Source organism: Myotis yumanensis, unplaced genomic scaffold (genome assembly GCF_028538775.1).
Source record: "Myotis yumanensis isolate MYYU_CA2020_CCGP unplaced genomic scaffold, mMyoYum1.0.hap1 SCAF_13, whole genome shotgun sequence".
Taxonomy (NCBI): domain Eukaryota; kingdom Metazoa; phylum Chordata; class Mammalia; order Chiroptera; family Vespertilionidae; genus Myotis; species Myotis yumanensis.
The window spans coordinates 30,322,877-30,335,322 of record NW_027223764.1 but is presented as its reverse complement, the minus strand read 5'-3'; the positions used below and the strand labels follow the sequence as shown (position 1 = coordinate 30,335,322).

Sequence of the window (12,446 nt, the reverse complement as noted above, 5' to 3'; positions counted from 1 at the left end):
ATTTAAGATTCTTACAATTGAAGTGAAATAATTGCAAAATAAATTAGCTTGGTTTATTTTTTAAGTTTACGTTTGATTCATGTATCAGAAAAGATCAGTTGTGAATTTGGGACTCAGGCATACCTGGAAACAGTAATGGCAGTGATATTTTTTCTCTTATCCCTGGCATTGTCTTCTTTTGGGCCTTAGTCTTAGGTGGACCCAATGCAGACAAGAAGATCTGCAAAAACAACAGATGTGATTTTTTTAAGTCTAACCCTAGGGAAAATAACCGCCACTCTTTCCCAGTAGTTCCAAGAGTCATCATGATTATAGCAACTTAGGTAACTGCCATTTCTTAAACCAAACGAGTCCAGGCCTAAGTCTCACTGCCATGGATGGAGCTAAGTGTCGGCCCCACCCAAAAAAGGACTATGAAGGGGATGAATTACTCCCCAGAGGAAAATGAGGGGCTCTTCCTAGAAACAAGGACCCAGGATGCCCAGGAGGCAAAAATGCCAAATGATTAACACACTCGTGATCAATTCAAACATATTTCATTTCTAGTGAAAATATACTTATTCATATAAGAAGACTATATTCACACTTTTATTTTATAGTTTAGGTCTGTGATTATTTCTATGTCAACTATGACTTTTATCCCATCCCTACTTCATTTTTGAGACTCCAATTTGTTTTTGGCTTATTTATTACACTACTCCTTGCCAGTGGTTTCTAGCACTAGAAAAAATTAGCTTATCAGTGGTTTTCTGGCCATGCAGTTTCAGGGGTGTTTTTGTCACCTGTGTTTTGTTTTTGTTTTTTGTGGGGTTTTTTTGGTATTTATGGCACCTCCCAGATGAGTGCCTTCTTCACTTTAATTACAATCCAGCTTATCCTTCCTTCCAACATCATTTATGAAAATGTTAAGTAAGACCAGCCATAATACCTACATCCCTGAAGCATGCTCCTCTATCCTTTTTAACTTGATGCATTGCCATTTATCATTAAATTCCTTTAGCCAATTTAAGTCCCAGAAAGAATGTTAATATTGAGTGCAATTTGAGCTAAATTTTAATTAAGATTCCCTGAGACATGTGTTCAGTGATTTACTATAATCAAAATTGATATCTCCTTTGCTACCCATGTCTTCTAATTTTCTAATTTTATCCACATACAAAAGGGAATGAGTTTGTCTGGCTTGAATAGTTCTCCATAAATATACATCATTCATTTTGACAGATTCTAGAAATAGTTTCCTTCTCCTTTGCCTTTAGGACTATGTCTGTCATTCTCACATAAGCCTTTCCTCTGGCAACCACATCTATCTAGCACCAAATACCTAAGCTTAGATTTAGCCGAATTAATACCAGCCTCCCAAATTTCTTCTCTCTCTCTCTCTCTCTCTCTCTCTCTCTCTCTCTCTCTCTCTCTTCTCCTGCTATTTTATACATATTATCATTCTAAATGCAGTGGCTAATAAAACTAGAAATAGAATATGCACAATATTTTCCGTAGATGGAATGATGGGGTGTGTAAAGCACTTTGCACTTCATCAGGACAATAAATATAAACATTTGAAATCACCATTAGTGCCCTAACCAGTTTGGCTCAGTGGATAGAGCATTGGCCTGTGGACTCAAGGGTCCCAGGTTTGTTTTGGTCAAGGGCATGTACCTTGGTTGAGGGCAGAGAGTGTGCAGGAGGCAGCTGATCAATGTTTCTATCTCTCTATTCCTCTCCCTTCATAATATATATCTTAAAAAAAAAAACAAAAAAAAAAAACAACTTGCTATGCAAAATTGAGTTGGTTTTTTTTGTTTGTTTTTTTAAAAGCAAACAAGAGCCATTAGTTAAAATCAGGTTCCTGAATTTGAATTCAGCATTCAAGGTAAATATGCACATTCACATTTTATCTGAGTGTCCAGCAGCCCCCGCCAAAGGAGTCTGTTAATGGTAAAGAACCACAGTTTTCTAGAAGTGACATTCATGGATGAAAATATGTAAGAAAATGTCAGTAAATGAAAACATTTTTCTGCAAGTTTATTTATTAAAATCATGTGGGGTTTTTTTTCTTTAGTCAATAGAACACTTTTAACTGCATTTTTCTTATGTGTAAAATGGGGCCACCTTTCTTTTCTCATCCATCACTTTTGGTAAAAACAGAAATTTTTGTGAATGTTTATAAAACATTCATATGATTTTCCACTAGAATTTATTCCCCCCACCTTAAGTTAATGTATTTTTATCAGGAGCCTTATTTAACATTAAGTTATTATCTTAATTATGCCATGTGAAACTAATAATGGTTACTCTGTTTACACACAAAAAATGACCCAAATATAGCATTTAACTGATAGATATCATTTTCTCTAAAATAATTATAAATATGTGCAAATTTGCCTTCTAGATGCTTATGAAGTATCATTTCAGGTACTCTGAATTGAATCCCTTTCCTAAAAAAGAAAAAACGGTTCTTGTGCTTCATATTCTAATTTTTTAGTTATTCTACACTTACAGATGCATTTGTTTGATTTTAAAAAGCTAATACTCTAGGCCTTGTTAATGACTTATAAGTCAGTGTGAACAGATTATAAAAATCTTTCCTAAATCCAATGTACATAAAGGGACTTGAGAATAAAAGAATCTCTGGGAGACAAAAGGGAAAACATTAAGAATGGGCGGGGGGGGGGGGGGGGGGGGAGGCAAGAAATGAGAGCCAAAGGAAGAATGAGAGTAGTAAAAGCCAACTCCACGAGTTTCCATTTCTCCAGGCCTCGGTCTGTGTAATATGTGTGTCTGTGTCAAGAACAGGAGGTAGAATAGAGAAAAAACATTACATTTTCTATAGGGATATTAGATTTACTTCGGAGCTTTCCTCTTTTTTGCCTTTATTAAGTTAAAATAAAGGTAGTCTTCAAGATCCAAAAACTTTTTCTTCAATCACTCTTACAAGAAAAATAAAAGAGAGAGAAATCCTTCCTGCTGCGATTGCTGCGGCAGCATAGCCAAACCTGGTCACCTCGATTCAAGAAAACTAGAGCATATACGCCAAGAAAACTTCCTTCCCTTATTTTCTGTCTTTGAAAGCAAGCTGCTTTTGCTGGGGGGGAAATAACACAATAGTGAAAAGTTAAGTCCTGGAGGATTGATGTTGTGATTTTCAATTCCAGCTCACTGCAGTGGACGCAGACGAAGGGTCGAATGGGGAGATCTCCTATGAAATCCTGATTGGGGATCAGGGAGACTTCATCATCAATAGAGAAACAGGGCTTATCACCATCGCTCCAGGGGTGGAATTGATAGTTGGGCGGACCTACGCGCTCACCGTCCAGGCCGCGGATAATGCTCCTCCTGCAGAGAGAAGGTAATTTACGTTAGAACCAAAGCAGTGTTTTCATCGCTCCCATTTAACCCCGTAATTAAATTTAAGAAGCACAGCAAGCAGCCTTTCATCCTATGAACATCTAAATTAGATCAGAAAATCAGAGAGACCGGATTCTTAGGAATTGCATATCCTTATTCGGTTCAGTTGTGGGAAGAGGAAAGTAAAGAGAAGATTAAACCACAAAATAATTAACTATAATTTCACAGATATGAAGGATGCAGGTCTCTGTTCAGGGGCAGGGGGAGTGCAGAGCGGAAACTGGAAAATATCAGAGACATGTATCTAATTTACTACTGAAAAGCAAGGTTGATGATAGTGAGGCCTCAGAGAGCAGTAATATGAAATGTCTCAGATTTGCAGCCATGTCTCAGTGTCTGGGTAATTATTAAAATATATATATTCTACCTATATACAGATATATACACATAAATAAATATATATATATATATATACACATATATATATATATATTCTACCTATAGAATTTATCATTTATCTATAGAGTATATCAATATACACTGAGTGGCCAGATTATTATGACCATCCCATCAATACAATGAAGTGAATTAGTTATGCAAATAGTAATAATAAAACCTTGAGAGTATTTGCTTAGGAAGTTTTCAATATTCAGTATTTTTGGAAATGTCAATGAAGTACTGATGGGATGGTCATAATAATCTGGCCGGTCATAATAGTCTGGCCACTTAGTGTATATTCTCTGTGTACATACTCAGCTAGATATTGAGAGGGTAAAAAGCAAAACTTCTCACTATTACAATTGCATTTATCTGGTCACCTACCTGAGCTATCCCTTTTATTAATGTCTTGCTTATTTCCAGATTTTCTGTATGCATTTCAAGAAAATGTGAATGAATATAAATGCATTTCTGCACCTTGCTGAGTTTTTTTCTCCCTCACAATATATCCTGGATTATCTTTCCTTATGAATACTGAATACTTCCCTCAAAACTTTTTCACAGCTACATAATATTCCTTTATATGTAGATAATACTCTTTAAAAAATTCACTGCAGATGGGTTTTTAAATTTCAGTTGCTCTTTTACTGACAATAAAGAAATAAATAGCATTGAACATACATCATTTTCTATGTGGGCACGTATATCAATAGAGTAAATTCCCAGAAGTGAAGCCAAAGGATATATGAACTTGTAGGTTTTAGCAATAACTGCCAAATTTTATTTTGTAGGTCTTAAAACAATTTATAATTCCAGTTGCCAAGTTGAGAATGATTAATTTTACACAGTCTCCTAGATGTGTGTCACATCAAATATTTGGGTTTTTGCAAATCAGATAGGTAAAAAATAGCACATTTCATATCCATTTGTTTATGAGTTTGAGTATGAGTTTGAGTACAATTCTTATGTTTAAGAGCCAGTTCTATTTTTTCTGTAAAATCTGTGTTCCTAGTCATTACCCATCTTTCTATTGATATGTAAGCCCAGGTAGTGATTTATTAGCTTCATGCCGTATGTTTAAATCTTTGTTGTATTAGGGATTTATCCTACTGTACAGTGAGAGGTATTGATCCAGCAAGATTTTTTTAGGAAATTTTGCCATTTTCTCCACTCAGTACTGGGTGTAGCTAGAATAGGTTTACAGGTGTGAGTACATGAAATAGCTTATTTTTGTATTATTTTTAATTAATTATTGTATTATTTTACATATGAACAAATGTAAACCTACTCTTGTCCCACCCTGTATATTAGATAGTTCCTCTTTTTCTCACTAATTATAAATGTTACAGCTATTATGTCATGCATTTTCTTATGTATATCAATTTGGCTCTAGACTTGTTCTTCTATTCCATTAGCTGACCTATTTTTTCATGAGTAATTGTCACACAATTTTAATAGGTCAGGTTTTAAACTATGCTTTATGATATGGTGGTGCTACCTTACCTGAATGCTGTTTTTCCTCAAAAATTTCCTGGTTAATCTTTCTGTTATTTTCCTTTCCTTTAAGTTTACACAAGTTAGTTCAGTGTTGTTGTTTTTTAACTATATATGTATGTGTATATGTGTGTGTGTGTGTGTGTATTTAAATATAGGTATTTTTAAATATATTTTTATTGATTTCAGAGAAGGAGAGAGATCTAGAAACATAAATGATGAACATGAATCATTGATTTGCTGTCTCCTCCATACCCCACAATGAGGATTGAGCCTGCACCCTGGGCATTTTCCCTGACCAAGAATTGAACGCCGACCTCCAGGTTCATAGGTCAACGCTCAACCACTGAGCCATGCTGGCCGGGCTTAACTATATTTTTATTGAGAACATATCAAATTTATAAATTAATTACTTATGGTTAAATTATATCATTTTGATAATGAATCTTTCTAACCAAGAACTTTCTGTCTCTTTATTTGTATGCTTTATTTATGTCCTTTAGTAGTTTTTATTTTTTTAAATATTTTCTTTATACAAGTCCTATACATTTTTTGGTTGGTCTGTTTCTGTATCTTGTTATTGTAAATAGAGTTCTTTTTTCTTATTCTTTTTTCTGGTTGATGTTTGTATATATGGAAGCTATTAGTCTCTTTATATATTTTTTAATCTACTTTCTCATTTAATTATCTTATTTTTGTAATTTTCAGTTGATTTCTTTATATTATCCAGGATTGTATTTTATAAATAGTGATACTTTTATATCGTTCTATCCATTATTTTTCTTTCAATTTCAGTTGCTAGTTCTTACAATAACCATGCTTTTTCTTTTTTTTTTTTTTAATGAGTGGGAATGTTCCCCATGCTCCCTCATTTTATTAGAGTCTTGGATTAAAAAAAGATATTTTATTAACTTAAGAAACTATTTTTCTATTCCTATTTTATTAACTTTTTGAAAATAAGAATGGTAGCCCTGGCCAGTGTCCCAATGGTTAGAGTGCCCCCCTGCACTTGGAAGAGTCATGGGTTCGATTCCCCATCAAGGGCATGTAACTGGGTTGTTGGATTGATCCCTGTCCTGGTCTGGGCGCATGCAGTAGGCAACCAATATATCTCTCTCTTCCCTTTCCTCCCTCCCTCCCTCCCTTCCACTCTGTCTTTAAAAATAAAATAAAAGTAAGGATGATGGTTAATTCAGGTCAAATAAATATCTAACATCTATGCAGGCAGTAATGACTTTTCTTCTTGAGCTAATGGCATAATGGTTGACCTTAATATATGTTGTTTCTAAATAAATCTATTTTACATTTTTGGTATGAATTCCACTAGGTCATGAAATTTTAATTTTGAAATTTAGTTGCTGGATTATGTTTGTTATTTTGTTTAGTGAAAGTAGTGTGCGTTTTTCTTTTTGAGAATTTTATGAAGATTTTCTATACTTGTTACGATACCTCATAAAATAAATAAACAAAACCCACAAATAAATACAAGAATTAACTAGTGTAGCAGCAAGTATAAATGAATTATAAAAATATTAAAATAATATATAAATCCAAATTTGGTTCTCTGAAAAAAAAAAGAAACAGCAACAAAAATGAAAACATAATAAAATGAATAAACCAAGCTAATCTACTAAAAAAGGAAGAAAGTACAAATTTACACAATAAATTCTAAGATGGAAATAATACAGAAACAAAATAAATTTATTACAAGAGACAGTTTTGCTTTAATCATGTAAAATTTGAAAACATGAATGAAGGGAATAATTTTTAAAGAAGATAATAATTTACCTAAATTGATCCCCCAAATTAAGAGAATAATCTTATAGACGAAATAGCAAAAGTGCTCCAAGAGCCACTACCTAAAATTACACCAGAGCCAGGCAAATTGGCAGAACTGTAACAAAAACAAAATACAAAAAACATTGGGAGTGAGTCTTTTCTCTCCTTTTTGCTCTGTTCCAGAGCAGATAAAAAGGCAATGTTTTCTCTGCAGCACAAAGGGCGGATCTTTCTCTTCACACCCCTCTTATCTTTGATCATGGAGATTTGGGAGGTGGGCCCCTAGTTTCTCATTGGTATTTCCAGACTCTTCTTTCTAATTCTCCTTATTATCCTCCCTTTTAATCTCGAAAGAATGTACAATCCTTTACCCTTCCTTGATACTATCAGCTACAGATGACAGGTTCCTCTTCCATTACCTCTTCTCCCTAACCTCACCTCCCACTGTTGTCTGCAGATTTTCAGGTCACTCTTACAGAGTTTAATTTCTGTCTTACTGGCATTTACTTCCACAGTAGTTGGGTCAAAATTCTTGGTGACTTCAATATTCAATATGTGCTTTAAAGCATCTGCAAACTTGTAGTCACCCTAGGCAAATGTCCTTGGAGACATGCTTAGTGCCTGTCTTCTTTCAAACTCCAAACATGATCTTGAGCAACAGCTCTAAGCTCGACCTTGAAAACATGCTCAGAAGGCAACCGATTCCCACCACTTTCATTTTGAACATCCCAATCCAAGCTACTGCTCTCTCTACTTCAGGGCTCTGAAAACCTCCTCTAATTAGAAGTCTAATTAGACTTTTGCCTGAGCCCCCTTCAGTGGACTGCATGATTCTGGTATCAATGTCATCTTTCTTAAAATTTTTAGTGGTTTTACATTTCATTTTGAAGTAAAAGGCACAATCATTAAAAAGGCCAATGGGGCCCAGCACAATGTGTCATCTGCCACCAGCCACAGGACACTCCCTCTTGTCATATCTCGTTACCTGGTCTTCTGCTTAGTCCACTCCAGTTAGCTCCCTGGTCGCCTCTCTGTCCTTGAGGCTTGCAGCTGCCTTCAAACCTTTGAACTTCACTTTCATCTCCTCTCAGACTATACCAGCTACTCCCTTGGCTTTCTCCATGGCCGCATTTCCTCCAGGTTTTTACCCCATTTTCACATTCTCTGTGAAGCCTTTTCTAACACCTATTTACAGTTGCAAGAGCCTCCCAATACTGTAAGATCTCTTTCCTGTTATTTTTATCTTCTGCTCTGATCACCATGCAAGTGCTATGTGTTTTTATTTAGAGTATGACGTGTATTGTCTGCCTCGCCTCCTCCCCTCTAGAGTGCTAGGTACCAAGGACAAGAATCATTGTGGTTTGGTTGTCTCACATGTGCAGAGGCCAAAACAATTCCTGGAATGTCCTAGAATCTTAACAAACATGCTTTTGTTTTGTTTTCCTAGGTTCTTAACAAACGTCATTTTTAGTTTTCAAATAAATAAATTGGAATAAGGGACAGTATAATACAAAACTCACATCTAGTTTTGGGTTCCCAAAATGTGGAGGCAGATTTGAAGTTGTTCTCCTTTCCTTATGGTATACACGAATCCTATATAATTTTGTTTCTAATAAGTGAAAAAAAATAGTTGTCGGTGAGGATAAGATTTTCTATTCAGCCCAACAAACCAATGATTTATTATGTAACTTCCATTTACTATGCTATGGAAATACAAAGATAAAAATAGTAACATTTGCAGGTTAAAAAAGTGTGGAAATAGAAGTATAAAACAATTACATTAAGTTTAGCATGATAAAATTTGATATTGAGATAAATACTTGGCTTTGGGGGCTTTGAGGAGGACAGTTGTCATAATGAGGGAGTATTTCGCAGGCTTCCTAAACAAAATTAGTTTAGGAAGATGAGTAGAAGTTAACCAGGTGAAAAGAGTATGTCACATTTTTACCAGCCTTAGGGTCTGAAATAGCTTGGTGCTTATGGATAATCACAAGTCAGTCAGTGTTACCTACCAGTGCATACTAGTAAACTGTGATTAAAGGAGAATTACAGTCCAACTCATGACAAATTTAATTTGCCTTATTAAGAAGCTTGGATTTATCTAGTCAATGGAAGGAATCGTTGGAAGAACTTTACATTAGAAAGTCATGTGGAATTATTTTAGTCTTAGGAAAATCACTCTGTTGACCCTATTGCAGACACATTTCTGGGGGACAAAATTGTAGTCAGAGAAATTAGAAAGAACACCACCAGAGGAGTCCAGGGAAAATGTTTCTACTGATGGTTTGACAGGAGCATGTTGGGAAGAACGGAGAAATGGAATTGTCAAAGTAAGAAAAAAATTCCAAGGTTTTTTTCTACATGACTGGGTGGTGGTGACGTTAAATGGTGGACATGGTTTGGGTGAAGGGGATGAGTTCTGTTTTGAACATATTTAGTTGGACATGGCCATAGTTCATATATCCAAATAGCAAGTGGATGTATATTCCTGAAGGTACTGTTTCTTGTGAAGAAGCATATTGAATATTTCTATGTAGTGAGTAATTACAGGATCTAAACTAAGAGTCAAAGTTTGAACAAATTTTAAATAATAGCTTCATTCATGCTGAGCTTGCCTGAAGAGGAATTAAACATGATTGATGCTATTTAATTACCATGCACTAGGGCCAGAAACCATGCAAGCTACTTTATATACAACATTTCTAATTTTAACAACATTATGATTCCTGTATAATTATATTTTTGCAGACCAAAAATTTGAATCTGAAAGAGAATAATTGACTTAGCCAAGTGACCCCTTGCCTACTCTCCCTCCCACCCAGTAAACAAGTACTAGAATCATAATTTGAACTCAAGACAATTCGATTCCAAACCTTCTCCTCCACTCTATTTCATATCCATAACCTTATGTAGTAATTATTTTGGAGAAAGACATACTACAATTGCTTAATAACAGTGCTAATAATGCTAATTATAAGAATAATGGCACCTGCTGTTTTATCATTTAAACTTTTATTAAAGTCTTTTAATAGTCATTATTTTTTTGTAACTTTTTCATTAAAGATAGTACTATCCCAGTCTAATCTATATGTGCTTATATATTATGATGAATGTGTTTTTAACCACTTTATTATTTAATGAATGAAATTTTATAATCCACTCTTATTCAGTTCCTATTTGCAAGTCATATCTCTGATTTGCCTAGATAAGCCTGCGATAATCAGTACAATACAGTTGATTGTTTAACAATGTGGGCTTTAGGGGAGCTGACCTCCAACATAGTGGAAAATCTGCATATAACTAGTCTGTTCTCTTCATACATGGATTCCCAACCACAGAGTTGACCCTGGATCAACTCAGGTATGAACTGTGTGGGTGAATTTAACTGTTGGCAAATGGAAAAATAATGCATATAAATGGATTCACACAGTTTAAACATGAGTCCTTCAAGTAATAGGTTTTTACTTGCATGAAATTGTACTCCACTCCAGGAACCAAAGTGCCACCTTCAGAATCTGAATATACAGGACTCGTTGATGACACTAGGCATTTAGTTGACCTAGTGTCATTGTTTTCTTTATGGACAATGATTGATCACTAAAAGCTCACTAATAATGTTTGGTCAAATATCAAGTGGGATCTGCAGAGAATATACCTCCATTCTACCAGCTTGGATAGTGTCAAATTCCTTAAAGGATAATGGCATATGCTATTTTCTATAGGAAGATTAAGCCTTCAAATTGAGCTGATGAATGAACTGAAGAGTGAGGTTTTGCTTCTAGTATTTCCATACAGAAAGCAGATGCTATTGAAAAGTATTAACATAAAAGTATAGATTGTGATGTCATGTACAAATGCCAGCAACCGTGGCACATAAACCTAATTAAATAGTAACACTAAAAAACAATCATTTATCTTAATCTTTTTATATTGGTGACCTCCATTCATAAGTTTAAATGAAACTCTCAAAATAAGAATTTCATTGTTGTTATTATTCTGTTTGAGTAGACTAGCTAAATAGTAAGAGTAAAAGGAGCAATAGTCTATCATGTTTATACTTTTTAAAAGATTAAAAACAAAATATTAAAAAATAATTAAATGCTAGGATATAGCATTTTTTGATATATGTAGGTCTCATGTGCTTGAATTAAATTACATAAATATGTTTGTAATCTTAACATGAATAAAGAACTACTATTAAGTATTTATGAAGACATAGAGAATATAAGACAGTCTCCCCCAAATATCTTATAATGGAAGTATTATAAAACCATTGATGCATGGCATGGCATACTTTTTTGAGTCCCAATTTTTCTCATGGAATTTAAGGCTATATCGAATTAATGCAAGATTAAATCATCCATTTGCAAATAAAGATTTTTTTATTCTGAATATACTTTAAAATAACTTCACACAATATATTTAATAATAACAAATGAAGGTGGTATTTGTTTTAGCGAAAATTTACTGAGTTTCCACAATCCCTAGCCTCTTGTGGAGGCACTGAAAATATAAGATTTCTGCCCTTGTAGCAATCACATAGAGGCACAGGTAAACCTGGACATGTCACAGTAGATGATTATAAGTGTAGGATAACTTGGATAGGAATGATAATGGTATTGCCAAGCAGAGGGAACACTAAAAGCAAAGACACAGAGACATGATAAACCATGCTGTGTTGTGGGTGCTATGTATTACTTGGCACATCTGAGCATATTATTAAACTTCTGAAAATCTTTCAACCAGTTTCCATTGTTGTTAAAATGAAGTATAAGTACAGTACATGAGTACCTGTCCCTTACCCATCTCTCTCTTTGCCCAATTTAGATCCCTTTCTTAGTCATACAAATTTTATAGTTTTTTTATTGCTCTGTAAATTTGCACATTTCCTCCTCTCTGTAATGCCCTATGCATTTTACATCTAAGTACATCTTGCATCTTAAGACTCTGTCTTCGTAGAAGTCCCTGAGAAGTCTCTCTGAATCTCTTATATTTATTTTATTATGAAATCTTTACTTCCTATAGAATCCACTCTGAACTTCCAAAGTAGTAAAATAGAATCCATTAACATTGAACTAAAAGTATAGCTTTTCTAACACAATATCGCTGGGAGACAATTTCTCTGTTTTTAATCTAATAAAGAAAACAAAATAAACACTATAACCTTCATTTTAGAAACAAGGTAGAAGTTTAGAGTTACAACTAAACACCTTGTAGGATATGTTGACACATATAATAGAAAATTACAATCTTCTACGTGCATTTTATTACTGAGTATTATTGTCATATCAAAAAAATGACTTTTTATCATTTTAAATTATACCATTTTCAGGCTTAAACATCTTAAGTCTATCTTCCCAACTGCTTCTTTATTCATATTTTATTTGGTC

The 12,446-nt window shown here is 34.2% G+C and overlaps 1 protein-coding gene across 1 annotated transcript in view; it reads left to right on the top strand.

The window, feature by feature from the left end:
- The window catches only part of PCDH15 (protocadherin related 15), a 632,895-nt gene that overhangs the window by 395,874 nt on the left and 224,575 nt on the right, over positions 1 to 12,446 (top strand). The window contains exon 14 of the mRNA XM_070432784.1: positions 3,153 to 3,346. Within this exon, the coding sequence (XP_070288885.1) occupies positions 3,153 to 3,346 (194 nt within the window). The remainder of the gene's footprint in view (positions 1 to 3,152; positions 3,347 to 12,446) is intronic.